The sequence below is a fragment of the Amphibalanus amphitrite genome, unplaced genomic scaffold, assembly GCF_019059575.1.
Source record: "Amphibalanus amphitrite isolate SeventyFive unplaced genomic scaffold, NRLGWU_Aamphi_draft 000606F_arrow, whole genome shotgun sequence".
NCBI classification, from domain to species: domain Eukaryota; kingdom Metazoa; phylum Arthropoda; class Thecostraca; order Balanomorpha; family Balanidae; genus Amphibalanus; species Amphibalanus amphitrite.
Genome location: NW_024882100.1, coordinates 97,547 through 116,981, shown reverse-complemented (window position 1 = coordinate 116,981; position 19,435 = coordinate 97,547). Strand labels below are relative to the sequence as shown.

Genomic DNA, 19,435 nt, shown 5'->3' with positions numbered 1-19,435 from the left:
TGCCAGTGCGTGCCAAGTAACACCTACTCTTCAAACGGCAAAACGCAACTTTCCCTAGAAATAGCATGATCTCAGATCTAAAATACGTTCAGGACCAGCTAAATGAAATCAGTCCCGACCCCATTCGTGCATTGACTTTGTGATCGGTTCATTGGAGCAAAACTTTTTATGGTTATTATGTTTATGTTATTATGTTTCGTTATTATGTTGTTATGTTTTATGTTAGTTTTTATGTTTCGTTGGGGACAAGCTCTTTCGGCCTCACCAGACCACTGCAGAGTTATGAGATGATAGGATAGGGTGGAGATATTGGGTGTGGACCACCGACGGTGCCCCACAGCGGCAGGGACCGTCCCGTGGGATTGACGGGAATGTCGCGATGGGACCGATGGAACAGCCCACCCTGCCGCTCCAACGGTCACCCCGGAGGGTTTATCTGACGTCGATTTAACCTCACCACCGGTTGTCTGGTGGGGGTGTCCACCAATCCAGAAAGGGAAGCGTGAGGAGGGATGCGGATAGGTTTATCCTGAACAAGACAAGGACGGATGAGACAACTACCCAAATCGTCCCACTAACGACGATTCCCTTCACATTTCATTTCTGGATCGTCATATCTATCGGCACACGATACCGTTTTCAAAGCCTCGTTTCCGGCAGCCATTTAAGCCCTTACATCACATTTATCCATCTCACCTTATTTGGCATCCTCAGGGGCAGGCCCTTTTTGATGGCGGCCACCACGGCTCCCGGGTGTCCGCTGCGGGCCGCGATGTGCAGCAGGGTGTCGCCATCTTTTGTGCGGTCCAGCATTGAAGCTTTAAACTTGTCCGCCAGGGTCTCGACCACCAGTGTGTAGCCGTGCTCGGCGGCGACGTGCAGAGCGGTCCGGTCTGGCGGTAGAATATTTATCATGTGATGTCTGAATTTCGTTTATATGTTCTGTCCATAAAATGTGTTTAGACATAAAACGTCAAAACTTATAAGAGTTCCGTCGATGAAACACTACATGCTCCAAGAGCGGCGCGTTGAAAACCTATACCCAGCAGCATAATCGCGAATACCTGAATTTCCATGATAAAATCCTTCCAATTTCCATTTGCTCCCGGATTTCCCCTCAGTGCCAGAGGTGAGCATTGAGCAGCGAGCGATTCGCTCACCATGAGAGTCCAGGATGGCGGCGTCCGCTTCCAGACTGTGCAGGTACTTGACCATGCACTCGTCGCCCTCTGCGGCCGCCACGTGCAGCGCAGTCTGGCCGTCTCCCTGTTCAGCGGGCAGAGGTGCATACATGGTCAGATGTCTTAAACGAAACTCCGTTAAAATTATTCGAGTCCTATGTGATTCGTCCAGGCCGACCTGATACAAGCCAGCTAGCACAAAGACAACAGCTGAAGTAGCCATGGGTCATCATGAATTACGGCTGTAGCCACAATATGATCATTGCCTTAGCTGTTATTACTCAGTCCATAGCTCAGTCAAACTCCATCTGGAGCAAGATCTGGAGTACCCCCGACCTCGCCTCAAGTACCGCGCGCACGAGGCCTGGAAACGGGCCAGTGCACAAGCTGCTGAGGAGGGACGACCGGAGCCAGCCCTGCCGGATGAAGACGCCCTGCTGCCCCACAAGCCATGCCTACGCAGAGTGGGCCAGTGGACTCTGAGGGAGGCGGGAGTGTCGGGCTGCCCAGCGGAGCCGTTCCTGAGGGTGTCACCGGAGCCGCCGTGGTCGGCCCATCAGGGGTCAGTGACCTTCATCGTGGACCTACCAACCACCACGCGGCGGACAGACCCACCTGACAAGAGGAGAGAGGCGGCAGAGCGCGCCCTGGCCGCCCTGCCCGCGCCAGACTGCTCCATATGGAGTGACGGCTCGGCGGCCGGAGGCACGTCCAACGGAGGAGGAGGAGCGGCCATCATCCTGCACCGGGAGAACGACCGCAGGATCGAGTGCCTGGCAGCTGCAGGCATCCACTGCAGCAGCACCAGGGCGGAGCTGGTGGCAGTCCGGGAGGCACTGAAGTTCCTGGCGAGCCTGCCGGCCGACTCCCTAGACGCCATCAAGGAGATCCGCCTTTGCACCGACTCCAGGGCGTGTCTACAGACGCTCCAGCGCGGGCAGGCAGCCCAACAGGAGGAGCTACCGGCGAGCATCTGGGCCTCTCTCCACGACCTCACGTGTTCCGGGAAGCACGTCACCCTCCAGTGGGTACCGGGGCATGCTGGCATCCCTGGTAATGAGGACGCCGACAGGCTAGCCAACCGAGCCGCGGCAGAGCTAAGCCAGGCAGCGATCCCGCTGGACATGGCCGGCGCCCGAGCGGCGATACGCCACAGATCCGCCGAGTGGACTGCAGCCCGAGCCAAAGCTCATCCTCACCTACCACCCACGCCCGGACACGAGGACCTGACCAGGTGGGAGCAGGTGACACTGTCTCAACTGAGAGTGGGAAGATCAGTGCTCACAAGGAAGACTCTCCACGAGATCGGTCTTGCGACAAACCCCGACTGCCCGAACTGCGAGGAGGAGGACTCGGTTGCACACTTGCTGACCGAATGCCCAGCGTACGCCCGCATGAGGTCCCGCCTGTGGGGCGGACCTCTGCCGAGCCTGGGGCATGTGCTGGGCGGATCAGCGACTCTCATCTTCGAGTACCTGCGGCGGGTGGGCCGTGTCGACCCCCCGGTCGACGCTGCCACGGCCGTGGCCGCCCCGGCGGCCACGACGTGACGTGTAGAAGAAGAAGAAGTACCGCTGCCTTCCGCTTATAATACGTACACCAACTAACAAAGCTAAAATAATTACAAAGCGAAAACTCGCTAGCATTCGGTATCAAGCACCGATGAACGTTTGCATTTAGTTTGCATTTACTCGTAGTTCGTGGTTTGTATGTGAATTACTTACGTTTTGAGCGTTCACCTGGGCGCCGTGCTCGATGAACAGTTTGGCCAGGTCCAGATCCCGGCGGTGGGCAGCCATGTGGAGCACCGTGTCTCCGCTCCTCTTCCGGTACAGGACCTGAAAATGAGGTGGGGATTCACAGTTGACACACTGGCAATCTCTGTAAGCAGTAAAAGGTGCATGGCAATAACCCGACACATATTTCTTAATTCGAAAAGAAACTTTCTTAAGCTTAAGAAACTTAATACGATAAGCGCATGCGATCATAAAGAAAAAGTAATATCGATAAATGACGTGGGCTAGTAGCAGCTGAAGACATGTTTCAAGCATTACCACGTGTCAAGGTTGTTGCCGGTAGTATTCGACCGCACGACGGCAGTTCGATAAAAGGTGTCCGGAAAAGTGAAACGCTTTAGTGTCAAGTCAGTCAAAGCTGGCTGATCAAGAGAGTAAAAAGGAATCAAAAGAATTGAGACGATCAAATATGCATAAAAATCGATCCGATATTATTCGAGCCACACTGTATCGTGTCAGTTGTGACAGTCCAATAAGCCGAACAAAACACACGGACGGTAACAAATTACCTGTTGTTCGGCTTCTGAACCGAGCAGCTCCTTACAGACCTGCAGGGCTCCAACCTCCGTGGCAAGGAACAGTGGGATGTTCCCGTCCTGAAACCAGTCATAATGCGAAGTTGTGCAGCTGAAACACGAGGAAATAAAAGGAGGGAGAAACAGATGGATGGAGAGAGCGGAGCGGCACACCGCACAATGCACATCGATCGAGGAAAAGTCGTCGATACATCGCGGAATAAAGCAATTTGACAATGAATAAATAGCATCGATTGCGGACTACCTACTTTTCTTTTTAAATAATAATAATAACAACAACAAACCTACAGCATTTAGTAATTTATTTCGGCATGGTCGACAGTTCAACACCCAGCGCTTACGGCGTCCTCGGAGAGCCGGGCCGTGTCCGCTTTGAGTTGCTGTAGCAGGAGTCGCAGCACCCCCACTGCGGAGATCCTCGTGCACGCCAGGTGGACGCACGTCATCTGCCTCGGCTGGGCGAGCAAAGAGCATACGTGGTAATCGGGGCCAGGATAAGGCATAAAGCAGGGGTGCATTGAATGGTCGTCATGAGTGTTGATAGTTTGTTTTCACATTTACATTAAGGGAGTGTGTGCCATCAAGTCCCGATGAAGCCCGAGTATGCCAATCCACAAAACGGAACAAATGCTATGTCTTACCTCCGCACGTGCGTAGATGTCAGCCTTTTTATTCAGCAATGCTTTGACCATGTCTTCTTTTCCATTCAGAACTGCCATGTGCAGAACGGTCATCCCCTCCTGTAAGAAACATCAAACATACCTAGTTAATAACAGTTCAAACAACAGCACGAAACAGCATTACGTCAAACATTTACGCCTAATGGGAAGCCTTCTATCCTGAGCACGTGCCCCAAACCCTGGAAGTTGGTGTGTAGTGTAACAATGAATGTGCAGCAATCTCGATAAATGTCTGGAATTCGAGGTGACCGCACCCACGAGCTGGTAGCTTCCTTACCATAAATAACTGCACTATGATCCCGTAAGTATGCTCTGAATAAAGCAATATGGTAAAGACGCGTCAATTTCAGCCCGGTTTACTACCCCATAAAACAAATGCGTGGCCATCATTCACTCCCGTTTTACTATCGCTGATGAGGGTTCTCCCTAAATCCTTAAAGACTGCCTCGGTTTTGAGGTCAGAATTGGTGTAATTTTCCCCGGCCTCGAGCCCAGCCAAGTGGCTCGGCGCCCGGCAGGCTGCGTGCTCTGTGGATGTCAGTCAACTCCGAGCCGGCGACGGGCGACGTCCCACGAACCCGCCTCACTTCGAGTCGCCTCTACCGCTCGAGCTCGCTCCGCTCGAGATTAGCTCACTCCGCACGCGAGCGTGTCGCCCAACCCCGTCACCTCCCGCCGGAGCCGACGATCCGACGGCGGTGCCTCAGAGCGCCAGCCACGAGACTCACCCGCAGGATATTCACCGGCGCAGTTTCGTCGTTACGGTCGGTTACCCCGTGGCAGCGGGTGGCATTGTCGCCTTTATGGAACAGCACGCGATGCGACGCGGCCGAATATTATTATTATCCAAGCAGCGTGGTCGATGTGGCGGTTGGCTCGGATACCTTTCTCGGTTGGTCGTGATATCTTCCGAGCTCTGACTTCCGACCTTGGCTCTGCCACAAACTGGTGTCTGAGGGCTCCCAGTTGGAGCCAATCCATTGGAGCTGTTTGTGGCAGCACTTAAATTACGACGATCGCATTTAAGGAACACTAGTTTCACAGGATTAAATGGCAAAATAAAAACTGGCTCGGTGTCACGTAACATATCAATCATGAATCAGGTGCCGCTAGATGTTACGTTAGGTACGGTACGTTACGTCCATGTCATGTAGATGAGTAATCTATCAACAAAAAGTGTAAGACAAAATTGATCAGCGTTCCAAAAATGATCTGTTTGGAAACGGTGCAAACTACAAGCCTGGCATTACGCAATATTACATTTTGCATACAATAATTGTACCTATGTTTTAAAATACTGGTTTCAGGTTTTCTAATGCCATGAAAATATTTTTCGCACCCACAAAACGATCTGAGGAAACGTTTAGAAGTTTGACTTAGGTAGGTATAACATTTCAGCACACTGCACACGTATATTTTGGAAATAAAAAGCAGCAGGTGTGGAAGTAAAAACATCAGAAAAATAAAAAGTTGTTTCTTTACCATGACATAGGTAATGGTCTCAAACTGCATTTTACCTGGTTGACGTGATTGATGTCGCACCCGAGCTCGATCATTTTATCGATTACGGCCAGCCGGTTGTCCCTAGCGGCGAACATCAGCGGAGTAAACTCCCGCTGAAAACAGACGCAATGTAGGCAATTAGATGAAATCTCATAAATGCAATCATCGACGAATATTCATAGGCCTGAAGTGGGGCATAGGTGAAGTCGACCAACGCAATCAGTTCACGAAAGGGTTTAGTTTGGCTAGAATAATAACGATTCAATCGTCAACCTTTTATGACCTTTTAATATAAGAAAACATGTCTACTGTTAAGTGTTAATCGAACAAATTAAACAAAAAACTAATCAACAAACTACAAAACAGACAAACAAACAATTAAACAAAATAGCGACAAAACTGCTAAACTGCAGACTTAAATGCTGACAAGCGCGACATCTTCCAAAAATCGTCATAAACACATAAACACAGATGTGCTAGTCTGCCGTCTCGCCTGTCTCACCTCGTCGACAATGCCCTGCAGGGGGCTGGGTCCGAGCCGGCCCTCCAGAGCAGCCCTCTCGAGGCTCTTCAGGCTCTGATCGACGGCCACCCAGTCGGACCTCTGACACAGCACCAGGGTACGGCGGGCCTGCATCCGCACCCGGTGAGAGGTTTGTTCGGTCAGCTCCTCATCGGACTCCTCCCCACCTCCGGCGGTCGGCCGGCGGCCCGGAGAGCGACCGGCGGCCAGGAGACGGTTCCTCGACATCTTCCAGCGACTTCGAGCGTCCCTCGGAGGACAGTCCTCTTCTGTCCTCCCCCGGGGACCGTCCTCAGTGCCGGGCCGAGCGCGCGTGTCCCGTCGAGCCGACCGCTGGGCGGGCTCTGTCGGCGGCGTGTAGTCGGATGGGGGTCGACTGAGACCGCCCGTCGGTCGGCGGCGACCCGACATGGCGCCTCTGCGACGACGGCGACGAGGAAGTTAGGAGAGTAGACAATAGTTATCACATATAAGGCTGGGTCGTGAAAGCAGGAGCCGGAGCAAGCGTCACTCAAACCGAAGAGGTGTGGTCACCACGACCAAATAGCCACGACTAAAAGCCCCGGGCTGGACAGTGCGACAGAAACCGTCGCGGGTCGCGCATGCGTCCTCTTCAGCGAGCCTTTTCAGTTTTCTGACAGGTGCGGGGGTGGTACCAGGCCGCGAGGTAGCTGTATCGACTATGCTCATTCATATGAATATTCCCCTGGGTAGTTAGCATTTGAAAAGCTCGGCTACACTGCTGCAGCGCAGATCATAATAATGAGATGCATCGCCGTCTCTCCTAAGTTAGGTAAAGTTTTTAGATTCATATGAAGATTCCTCCGCACTCTGAGGAGATTAGAGCCTATATAGGTAAGCATTTCAGTATATTGAACGGTTTTAATCCCGCCCATGGCGACTGCGGGTGGTACGAAGCAACACATCAAAGCGGAGAAAAGGGACAGTCTTTACGCCATCCTTTAATTCTGTTCCCCGCCAGTGCACTGCGTGGCAACAAGGGAAGAGCAGTGTCCAAAAGGTCATTAAAATCATTTACATTGCGAGGGTAAGGCTTGCAAGACCACGTGCAAGATGCGCGTTTCCCTCGCCGAAGCGCACTTAATGAAGTATAATTTGATCTGGAACGATCAACCTGAAAATTTTGCCTTAGGCTAGGCCAAAGTGATAAACTGACCAAAAATGTCTGTCTGTTGCGTATCAGTCGATCCGTAATCCGCATTATGGGGAGACATCCAATGTTTTTTTTTGTACACTCAAAACGTACGAAAAAAAAATCGTCATTCACAGTGTTTGTGACTTTTTAATCGTCTAGCTAGGAATCATGGCCTCAGAATTTGTTCACACATGCTAGGTCACAAGCGCGAGTTGCTCATTTAGTAAATAATCGGACCATAGAAACAGTGTTTGGGTGCTGAGATTGACTCATCCGAAACAGGCATCGCACTGTTCCATTTACACAATACACTCTTTGTCAAATTGGCAATGCCGTAGGCCAGTACGCATCCCTGTGGTGTAGATGAGGGGTTCCGCGAGTGTCGATTCGATTTACTGGTGGTGTTAAGCAGGGGTAAATGGGGTGTGTGATTCATCTTTTTTGTGTTAACCCACGCACAGACGGATATCCGCCCCCCCCCCCCCCCAGAGTTTTTCGTAAATAGTAGAAAAACTGCGGCGCGTAGAGCCACGAAATTTGGCATGACTATTCCCCCATCAAATTTACACATTGTGTGCAAGTTTGATTCTCCCACCTTTCAAGGTCAAGTCACCAGGCTACTTCGAATGACCTGACTCAAATGGCTTTTTTGCAACTTTTTCACCGTGTCAGAGCTACATACAGTAGATAACGGAATCCTTTGAAAGTTGCAGGATGTAATGAGGTCATTGATAGCTAGTTTATTTACCTCGGTATTTTGATATCGATGACCTAAGGTCAGGTCAATTTCTTGATCTCCCAATTATAAGTGAACGGGGAAAAATCAAGTGCCTGATTTTTTCACTAAAACGCGTCGGAATGGCCTAATATACCTACCATGAATGACTTCATATACGATTAACCTTGACTACCCTGAGGCTTTTCTGCTCTTAGGGCAACTATAAGGTCATGTGACGTAATCAAAGGCCACCAAAGGTTTTTGCTAAGAACTCCTTACAGAAACGAGATAGGTACAGCCGCGAGGATGGTCTCATTGTGTTCAGCTCGTCACGGTCCATTGAATGATCGACATGATGACGGTAATGTCACGTGACCTGAGGTCAACCTTTGACCTTGTCCTTTCGAGGTCAACAATGTTTCGATATTGCGGACCGACGAGAGGATCACGACGATGCTATTAGTTTGTTTCTAGCTTGGCTACTCCGAAAGTTGACAAAAACTTCGATCTAGTGCCGCTATTCTTTTTTGCCCGTGTGACGTCATCTTTGACCTGACCTGCAAATGACTTAAGTAAAATTGTAGATCTTGTCCGTGTGAACCCCGTGCCGTTTATCGCTTGTCACAATCAGGGCACTAAAGTAGCAATCTTGCTTGGTTCTCGAGATCTTAGGGGGTGGATATCCGCCCCCCCGTCGGTTCTTAGTTGGCGCAGACCCCCTTCGGTGCGCGGGTTAATGGAGTGATTTCTTTTTCAGTGTAATGCCATATACTGCATGAGCACTCTCACAGCCGTTTTTTAACGCAATTACGAAGGTGTTGGTCCTAGACATATACTCATCCTTCCACCCATCAGCTTATCCAGGCTCACCCGTGATAAGATATCACCTATAGAAGTGTGGAGTGTAGACCCACATATGCTGCTTTCCCTATGCCTCTAATTGTCGATCTGCACACGGGGATGAGCCATTGTGACAGGGCCCGGCGACTCCCATCAGGGTGAAAGTCTGCGGGAACTGGGTGCGTCCTTCTGGTTAGGATACTCTCGCCCCACCGAGCGCAGACTTGGATACCATATCCTTTCCTGTTTTTGTTTCATAGGTTCGCACGAGTCTGGTATCTCAGAAAATGAGACTTCCTCCGTTCCTTCCCCGCCATGACCATAAAAGTCAAACACCGTACCAGGGATTTCCATATAATTTACTCTCTGGGCGAACACCTGTACAAAAGGACACGATCTACCGAATAGCTACCGCACATAGTACAGTCGACACACGCGTACACACCCCTCCGCCCGTGCCGGCGGGGCGGCCGGTCCACCCAGGGACAGCGGCCCGCAGGCAGGCAGGCAGGCAGCAACACTGTAACAATACGTCCGTCCGGCGGCTGGCGGGCCGGGCCGTGACCCGAGCTCAGGTCGGGTCAAGGTCATCGCCGGCGGCCATCTGAGATCAACGAGACCGCCTCACTCGACAAGCCAGAGTCTCCCGTACTGCGCCGTTCGCCCGCAGCCCGCGCTCGCCGCTCAGGCTCCTCTGCGACCCGCCAGTCAAAGGTCCGATCGGCGGCGCTCGCTGCAACCACAGCTTACATGCGCTGCCAATAGGTGGCGCGCGCGACGCAAACAGGCGCCAGCCAGTACGATATCCGGGAGCGCAGACAAGATCCAAAACTAATGCCAGTCTTAAACCGATAAAATAATGTCATAGTAGCCCGAGGGGCGCATCTCTAACCATCCTAGAAGCGCCATATGCAAAATGCCGGCAACAATATTGCAATCATCACAAACTACTAAAGGTACACAACTTAAAACCAAACAACATGGCTGCAACGGCAACGCCATAGCCATTATCAGAGAGAACTCTAAAATAGGCAGAGTGCGCACCGCATCCAGTAGGGTCCATCGTATCTAGAAATCCTGCACCGAACATCATCCAAGTCTAATCAGTTTATCGACGGCAGAGCCTTCAATCCGGCCGTGTAGAGTAATGGAGCTAGTGAAGGCACACCAGTGATCCTCTTGTGCAGGGTGGGACAGTGGACCCGGGGGACAGGTGGGAAGGTGGGAGGTGGTCGGGGAGGGGACACACGCGCCACCGGCCGTCCATTGGCACTAGCTCTGCTTCGGCGACCTCTGACTGCACTGAAAGACACGGCCGCCACGGGGGTGGGGGGGGGGGGGGGAGGACGGCCGGCGACCGCCGAAAGGCACGGCGGCTCGGCGGCGGGCCGTCCACAGACGCGCCCGCCGCGTGGCGCTCAGTTCACACACATAGAGCCCGTCCGTCCACACAGCGAGCCCGCAGAGCGGCCCTTCTATGTACACAAACACATTCCTTCTCCCGACATATCGTCACAACGCACGCAAACAAGCACACACACACACACGGGCGCAGACACAAAGCACGTGCGCTGGCTTATCACGGACCTCTAGCGGCGCGAGTTTTCTGACACTGGCGCGTGCTCTCTGGGTCCTCTCAGTCCCCGCCAGTCCTCGTAGAGGTCCTCTCGAGAGATCAGAGCCAGCCCGGTCTCTTAGCTGGCAGATCGGCAGAGGCCGGGGCCGGCCCTCATTTAGACAGAGCGCGAAGGAGGTACGAATTTCGGTCGTACCTGGACGCCGCGGGATGACACCAGTCCGTCGGCCACGGTCTAGGTTAGACCACTGGTGACGGATACACGTGGTGCTGAAGCGATGGTGTCGGTGGTGATGTGATGATTGTAGCGACGGTGGTGATAAATGATTTTCAACACCAACATCTGTCGTCAGAGTTTATCCTCCGACTTCGCCCACCCCTGTGACATCAGCTTTCATCCCTCGCGGCTAGGCGGCAGCACATCAGTGACGTCAGTGACGTGCATCAGGCCGACATCAGTCCTTGACGAGCCGGTAGATGTGGTGCTGCGCGCCGTGCTCTGATGTGGACACCTCGAACACGAAGGCGATGCAGAGCAGAGTTTCCTGGGTGTCCCGGTTGGTAACGACCTGGGGACGGCGTGCGGTCAGAGGGATGGTAGCAGAGCGGCCGAGGGACCCGCGAGGGAAGCTTAGAGATAAGCAGCGTTTGGCTAGGCAGTAAAGAGGCGATTGAAATAAAAGACAAGAAAAAAGTGAACTATCTGAGCACTTAGGAAAGAAAGTGAAAGCGTAGATCATGATTGATGAAATACTTAACTGGTAGAATGGCTGAACTTAAAAGAGAAAGCAGCTTAGCAAAGATTCAGCCAGCGACAGTACCTCGAAACGAACTAAATCAGCACCGCCTATATGATTCTGTAGCAATGTTCCAGTGATTCAAAGTTCAAACTACTGCAGCGATGAAACTACAGTCCTTTTCAGAGCCTTGAAGCAACAAACTACTAGCCTGAGAACTACTAAATCGACTACGACTACCAGCTAGCTGATGTGTAGCTACACCTGGCACTACCCCGTCCCACCGCCTCACCTGGAGAATGGTGAAGTTCTCCAGCACGCTGTTCATCATGTACTTTTCGGGCAGGTGCTTCAGCTTGTGGATGAAGTTGACCATGTACTCGCACATCGGAGACCGGTTGATACGATAGAAGAATCGGCCGTTCTCGAACCTGTGAAAGGTGGAGAGGTTCTCGTTACAACAGAAGCAGGAAAGTGGCACCGTGTGCCATGTCACATCCGCAAAGCTTACAAACGAGTAGCAAAACTCTCCGTTCGGTCACTTGAATGTGCCCTCTATGTAATCACTCACAAGAATCATAGGGTAAAACTATCCCAATGCAAGTACCGCGGTCTCTCAAACATCCCAATCACAAAGTTCCATAGGAAAACACAGTAGCAGAACCCCGCCGAACAAAACGCAGGAAGTGGGAAAACCAACGCCTTACTAGCCACCAGCCCCGTGAACACAACCCGACACCCCTAACAAACCAGACAGCAGGAGGAGACAACCTCCAACAAGTTCCTCATATCCGCGAGAACAATGAGACAGGTCTAATCACTACTAAAAACACCCCGAAGCCCCAGTGCGGACGCGTTTGCCTCGTTTTCTCACCTGGCGTACTCTGTTTCCACTTTCTCGACGACCTGTTTGCCGAAGCTGCACACCTTGGTGGAGCATGTGATGGTCATGTTCTCTGGCGACTCGTACTGGCTGGTGACACCGTAGAACGCGCCACTCGCCTCCTGTTGGGGGAGAAACCGAAATACGGGTCAGTTTTCTTTCGACTGTGCGTGTTTTAGATGTCAGGCTAGCTGATTAGACTAAGTACAGGAAATACAACCCCACGCGATGCCCATGACAAGCATAATTCGAGCAAAAACGATTAAGATGTGAGGATTTGCTATGTGGCATAGCGACAAACCAGATAATATCGTAAAGCAGCTTCAACGTTATCGTGCTTAACTCCTAGCGACTTTGAATACTTACACAAAACACCAGACATAAGTACAGAATTAAGCGCTGATAATGCTAAAGCAGTCTCCAGCACAGGAAATGACACCCAACGCCCCCGAAATCGCGCATTTTTAGTGTATCTAGTATGCATGCAACTAACATCCATTGTTTCCTGTTTACAGTGCGGCGATTGAAGATCACAAAGCAAAAAATCGCCGAGTGGAATGCATAATAAGGCGACCGGAAATCAGACATTCCAGCTTGAAAGGCTTCTGTTGAGCCCGCCTTATCTGCTTTTATGTAAAACAGTTCACCATCCCGCCCGTTTCCACGCACCTGTATGCTAGTGTTGAGATCTGCCCAGAACTTCACCAGGAAGAAAGCGTTGGCCGGGCCCTTGTCATAAAGCTCACGCAGACCTCCCTTCTTGTCGGGGAACTTGTCGTAGATCTGTGTGATCCCGATGGCTTCCAGGGGCTCGTACGAGGCCGGCCCGCCGATGTGCACAAACAGGTGCTTGTTGTACTGTTGAGAGAGAAAATAGCAGTTAAGAATGATTTATTTGTCATGACAGAAACAGTGAGCGTACGGGGAATGATCAGTATACCAAATTAACTCCAGACGTCCAGTCCAGGCCAAAAGACGTCGTCCAGTATAGCGATGACAAGTGCTATGCAACAGCAGCAAGATTACTTTCCTGGGACATCGCAGTCAGGTCACAAGTCACAAGACTCAACATAAAGTCAGCCGAGATGAGCGTTTGTGCGTTTGTCAAAGAGTTGACTGAGTTGAGCACATACAATTTGACTCAGTAACGCTATTCCGCATGGCTACACATCACAATTCAATGGAGTCCAGCATTACGGCCGTATCACGAAAAAAAGGCGTTCCAGTCAGGAAAACACGCATCACGACACCAGGCAAACACACTAGGCGACAGAGCCAACGACATTCGACGAAAGACACACCAACGTCACGTCACGTCGTTACAGCGTCACGTCTCGTCCCGGCACGGCTCGTGTCCGTGTCAGGCGGTCGGCACATCCGACAGTCATTTGGACCGGAACGTGATGGGTCCCGCCGATAAGACATGTTCCGACCGGGCCAACAGTCGAAAATGCTGTACGACACACAAAAACAGCCGCCCCGGATGACGAACTAGATGGAGCTCACGCGAGCGGTCCCGACGTCCAAAATAGTGGGACAACTAAAACCATATAAATTCCCGATATGGACCTACACACAACACTATGCTCGCATCAAACTCACTCCTGTCAACTCCTCACCAACACCCAAAATACTCTCCACAATCTCACGATACTCTCCACAATTCCACACCACAACAGTTCCACTCCACAAACGGTCACGACAAAACCGACCACGGCCCAGACGCCCCCCCCCCCCCCCCCCGCTCCAGTCACGTGGTCAGGAAAACAGTCGTGCAACACCACGCACGCCGTGTGGGGGCCAGTTTCCTACAACGCCCTGCTGTCAGCACTGAGACAGTACCAGGAGGCCAATATTGAGGTCAAAAGGCCCCCGTCTAATGCATGACCGCAACGGAGGTACAGCTCAGAACATTGCACGGAATACAAGGAACATAGCAAGGAACTTCAAAATGCAGCACGTGCTAGGGTTTGAGCAGAGAGAAACAGTTACCGCAATAATCTTGGGTTCAAATGGGCATATGAAAGTTCATCCCTGGGAGCGTTGAACTGTCGGGAGATAACTAACGTTCGTCTTTTTTCTCAGGTTTGATCTAAGCTGCATTATTTAGAAACTTAATGCTAGTTAGGATACACGCAATGAAGTATTTTGCAGATGACCGTCCGAAAATTCATCTCAAAGCTGGGTTCAATGTTCGTACCATGGTCAATGGTCATGATTAGATAACGTTTTCGATCAGGTTAATCACGCACGCAACGATACCGGTCTCTTTGTACAAAATCCACCAGCACACGCAGCCCAAGACAGCCACCCACCCCAGGGATAAACGTTAACCCCACCAGCCCGAGAGCATCCCAAACAGAACAGCAATGGACCACACACGAAGCCGGCGCCCGGCCACGGCCCATGACCGTCACGCTGACCCGTGACGTGACGGTACCTCGTGACGGCGGCACGAGCCCGCCTCGAGGGGACGCGGGTCGGTGGCGCCCGGAACACCGGACAAGTAAACACTACTGCGCCAGTCTGCCGCCGTCGGGACCAGGGCGGATCTTCGGCGTACACCTCAACAGGGTGTTATGGTGTAGACGAGTCCCCTGGGTACTCTGGGGTCCAATGGTGTTCAACGAGAGCCTAAAGAGCTCCAGGGATAAACAGGTTGAGCAGATTTAAATGGTCCAATGGGTGGATTTGAGAGAGAAGCGGTACAACTAACTCTGTTCGGTCGGCGTCTGGATTGGACAGTGCAAACCAACTGATTGATCGACTGCTAACGGCCGATGACGAAATCAGCGAGCCTTCAAACGACGCCGCTAGTGCCAACTGATAATCACACCTAGTAAATAACCCGAGCGACAGTCGACTGAATGAGAAACCGACCTACCAACTGACACCTTTGACAGACTGACAGTTCATGACAGACTGACTGAATGACCCCTCTACAATCAGCGCAGCCCGGAGGGAGGGACAGGGGTTCCATCAACAGACGCTCTGCAGGAGCCACTACCACGAACAACGCCCCAGGGGACGGGGACGGACGGAACAGGGCTAACCCGAGCCCGGGAGCTCAGTGATAACGGCGGTAGCAGCACGACCCAGGGGAACAGCACACTGCACTGGGACACAGCACACCGGCGAGGATAGGCTACACCAACGACCAGCGACCCAGACCGTAACGACACATACACAAACACTACGGAGAACTGTTATAACAACACAAGCCCAAACAACACGAACCAACGTTTCCATCATCACAGAACCAAGAAACCCACAACGATTACAAACATCAACAGCTTCGCCACCATCACCATCACCTAGATCACCAGCCTTCACTAGCACTCACCACGTCAGCAGCGGCCTGGTGCTCCCGGGACTGCGGCGCTGCCTCCATGAAGGCAGAGTACTCGACGAGGCGCAGTTTCTGCGTGGCGATGCTGCGTCCCTCCCAGGCAGGCGCCGGCGGCTGCGACTGACCCAGCAGGGACATGTCGGCTGAGCTGGACGGAGGCTTGGCGGCCATCCCATACGGGTGCTGCGCGAACGGCTTCACGCTGTCGGAGAGAGAGGTGGGAGGTTAGACAGGGGTGCAAAATTGAAGCTTAGAAGGGTGCAGGACAGATAAAATCGACGCTTAAAGAGATGCTGTGGAAATTAAAAGGGTTAGAAGTGTTGGAACACAAACGTGGTTGAAACACAAAAAAGCGACGAGCTAGAACAAGCTAGAAAAACAGTAAACGGCTCAACAGGTAAGTGACCGGTTCAGTAAAGCACCGAAAGTAGGTGACTAGGATCCTCAGCAGGACGCGCACAGACAGGATGGGGAATATCACGGACACACCCCCGGACAGGAAGGACGGCCTGCGGTCGGCGGCAGTGTAGGTGCGGACAGTGGACAGGAAAGGCTCAACCGGCTCAGTCACTAAGCGGACCACCAGGGAGCGGCTGGTGGCCGTCAGGAGGGGAGGAGGGTGGGAGGGATGGGGCGCGGCACCGCGGAACCTACCGCCAGCGCGGGGCCTTTGCACCGCAGCAGGCCTGGGCCGCGAATGCCATACGAGCGCGTCATGATCTCTAGCCGACTCACGTTTACCTGTCGCGACCGGTTAGTTTTTGAGGGACGGCGGCCGCCAAGCCGCTTTGCTGTTCTCGGAACGATTTCATTCAGGCCGTGACAAGTAACGGTGCAGTGCCGAGCAACAGCGGCACTGCGCCGCAAAAGGCACGTGCACCAACTACGAAAACACTGGCAAATCTTGACCAAATCCGCCCGATCCGCCCCACCCAGGGCGAATAAACAGCACAGCTGGACGGCATTGGCTGGCTGAGATGATTCCAAGAGGCGCGCGTTTGTGCTGAGAGCTCTGAGCGAGCCAGCGGCAGGGGGCACCGTTAAACGTCCGGCTCCTAATCACCGCCTGCCGGCGCGGCCGCAACGCCACTCGGCCTGCCGTCCGGGCGTGTCGCCGCCGGCGTTCCCCGAACGGGCGCACACAGAGAGAGGCGTTCGGCGCACTGTCTGCACATTCGTCGAACACGATATCGGAGCACGGCCTCACCGCGCGACCGGCCGCGGACGGACCGTGCGCCCTGCTCCGCTCCCCCTTCAACAACCCTAACCGCAAGTCTGATAGCGGCTGAAACACTACCAGACACTCACTCACAACAAAAACAACCTCTCCATGTCTGCACCGAACATCAAACGCCCACGAATTCTCATCTCGTATCGCATCGCACCCGGAAGAACTGCCGTTCTGTGCCGATGACATCAGCTTTCTCCCATCCCTCCCACATCACCCCTTCCCCCGGGGACTCACTCTTGCGACATGCCGACTTGAAGACCCGTCTGCCAGAATCCGCCAGCCCCGGCGTAGTTGGAGCCGGGCAGGCCGAAGCTGGGCAGCGTCTTGTGCTGCATGTTGGAGGCGTTGACGATCTGGGCGGACGTCATAGCGGCCACCGAGTGGAGCGCCTTCTCCTTGGCGTGGTGCTCCTGGAGCGACATCAGCGGAGACGAATTCTGCTGCGGGTCGGAGAGACACGGGCGCGGGCGGGGTCTCGGTTAGGCCGTGTGTGTGAGTGTAAGACGGTGAAGAGTGTAAAAAAAAAAAACAGGTCTGGCACTGTAGAGTAGATGTGCATACGATGAGCTATTTTTATTTTAAAAGGTAAGCAATTGACGAGATCCATGAAGAATAGGGGTCACGGTCAAAAGGGGAATCAGCCCTGCATACCGGTAGCCTGAACCAACGCATTTGCATTTTCCATTCCCAACGCTTTGATTTACCCGCTTTTAACGTGAATTCAGGTTGCAGAAAATCCATGCATTTTAACTATTCAACGAATGCTACTTCACTCACGCGTGCAACACAAACACTGCAAATGGTCTTTCGCTGCACGAATTCAAACATAAAGCGCAATGAACAGTCGCAGTTGGTTTCACTGTTGTGCGGCTGGGTGACAGAATAAATGGCGCAAAACGGACAGCTACACTCACTCCTCCCCTCCTCTCTCCCATGCCCTCCCATCCTCTTACCTTCATCTTGGTTTGGATCTCGCGCAGTTTCCTCCTGGCGAGCACCTGGATGTGGGAGCTGACTTGTTTCCGAGTTCGACATTTTCCCGTGCGTAGTTTGATGTACCGAGCTATCAGCTCGTTGCGTCCTGTCGACAAAGAATGTCGGGTTAATTAATGTCGGAACAAGTTTGCCCAGTCACTGGTAAAACAAAGTGGATTGTGCGAGTACATGGCGGGTATTGTAAAGCTGCGTCGCAGCTAACAGGATAATGCGATGTCGAAGACCATATGATACCTTGAGTAAATGGATTAAGCCCCTACAATGGTTTCATTTCATATCACGTGTTGTTTCTTGGTAGCCTCACATTTTCGTCACGCCACACCAATAATAGTTGAAATACTACGCGGCTATTCATCGGTCTGACGCCATACGTTCTGCATTACAGGCCCCACCAGCTGAATATTGGGTCCAATCAGGCCGTCTGAGCCGGTCGCCGCGGCGCCGACGTGGGCGGGGGACCAGCCAGACCCGCGTCACGGCACCACTCCCCCGGCGACCACCACCACAGCCGGCACCACTCTGCACGGCTGCATGCGGCCCGTCCATCGGTTCCACTCCGTGAGGCCCGCCGCCAATTCATTCCCCAGTGGCGCACCCGGGCTGGCCAGCCAAACGTGACCCTGCAGCCGCCGTCGGCGGCGCCCCTGAACCGATGACGTAATACCTCCCCCACGGCGGGAGGAGAGGGAGAGCCATGCCCGAAATACCACGTGCGGCGCAGTGAGCCGGCGACCGACCCAGGGTCGTTTCCTGAGCTGACTATTCCCGCCTGTGTCGCGAATTACCCGGTGGAACCTCCGCCAGTGCTCCCGCCTGCGGGCGGCAGGGTTGGCTGATCCTCGCCAGCCAATATCGGCGGTAGCGGCGCCCCTCCGCCCTCCCCAGTCCCCTCCGTCCCTCCCCACGCGCCGGTCCATGGCAGAACGATATGAGAGGAGAGAGAGCAGTCGAGCAGCTGTCCGCCGGCACCGTCCCCTCGTCGAGCCGCTCTAATTAAAACGAGAGGACGGGGCAGAGAGGGGCGGCGGCCCGCCGCGCGGCGCGCACGTGGAAGCCTGCGAGAGGGGAGGGGAAAAGCAGTGCGACGCACGGGAAACTAGCGTGGTGTATTGGCAGCAGCAGCGGGCGGCGGCGGGCGGCGGGCGGCTGTTGTGGTGGCGACCGTGGCGTTGTGAACGCCCACCAACAAGCCAGACTGTGGCGGCGCACGCTATCCTCGCCACCCCCACCGCAGCCTTCCCACGCATCACACCCTGCACACACACACGTTCGACCAACCGACACCAACACGAACCTCCGTCCGCCCAAGGTGTCGGCGTCGACCAGCCGCTAACGACGACGGGGCAGGAAGGAGTGGGGGGCGGGGACGGCGGAGGGATGGGCCGGGAGGCGAGGGGAGGCTCTGTGGCGTGACGTCCTCACTCCTCAGCCAGTCTGGCCGACAGAGGACAGGTCTGGCTTGGCCGGCCGGGCGGCACGGCGCGCCGCTCGGGCGGCGTGCCGGGCGTACGCGGCGTGCCGGTGCCGAGTGCCGAGCATTCGCCGCGTGCCGGGCGCTCCGGCTGTGCCGGCCGTGAATCAGGCGCCGTGGGACCGGACGGCCGCTGTCAGCTGCCAGCCCGTCACCCGCCGGGGGGAGTGGGGGGGGGGGATTTCCGAGCTGGCGCTGTCCCAGCTCGCAGCGTCATCGGGAGGCAGGCTGACCTGACAGGCCCCCGGTGTAACTCTCC

The 19,435-nt window shown here is 53.8% G+C and overlaps 1 protein-coding gene across 4 annotated transcripts in view; it reads right to left on the bottom strand.

Moving 5' to 3' along the window:
- Positions 1-9,274: 9,274 nt before the first annotated feature.
- LOC122394694 (transcriptional enhancer factor TEF-1-like) overlaps positions 9,275-19,435 on the bottom strand; it is a 60,569-nt gene continuing 50,408 nt past the window's right edge. For all 4 annotated transcript variants that reach the window (XM_043391733.1, XM_043391734.1, XM_043391732.1 and 1 more), the window contains 7 exons: positions 17,663-17,790; positions 16,944-17,149; positions 15,473-15,680; positions 12,799-12,987; positions 12,121-12,251; positions 11,539-11,677; positions 9,275-11,078 (listed from right to left, as the gene is read on the bottom strand). In XM_043391733.1, the coding sequence (XP_043247668.1) occupies positions 10,965-11,078; positions 11,539-11,677; positions 12,121-12,251; positions 12,799-12,987; positions 15,473-15,680; positions 16,944-17,149; positions 17,663-17,790 (1,115 nt within the window). In that variant the 3' untranslated portion in view covers positions 9,275-10,964. The remainder of the gene's footprint in view (positions 11,079-11,538; positions 11,678-12,120; positions 12,252-12,798; positions 12,988-15,472; positions 15,681-16,943; positions 17,150-17,662; positions 17,791-19,435) is intronic.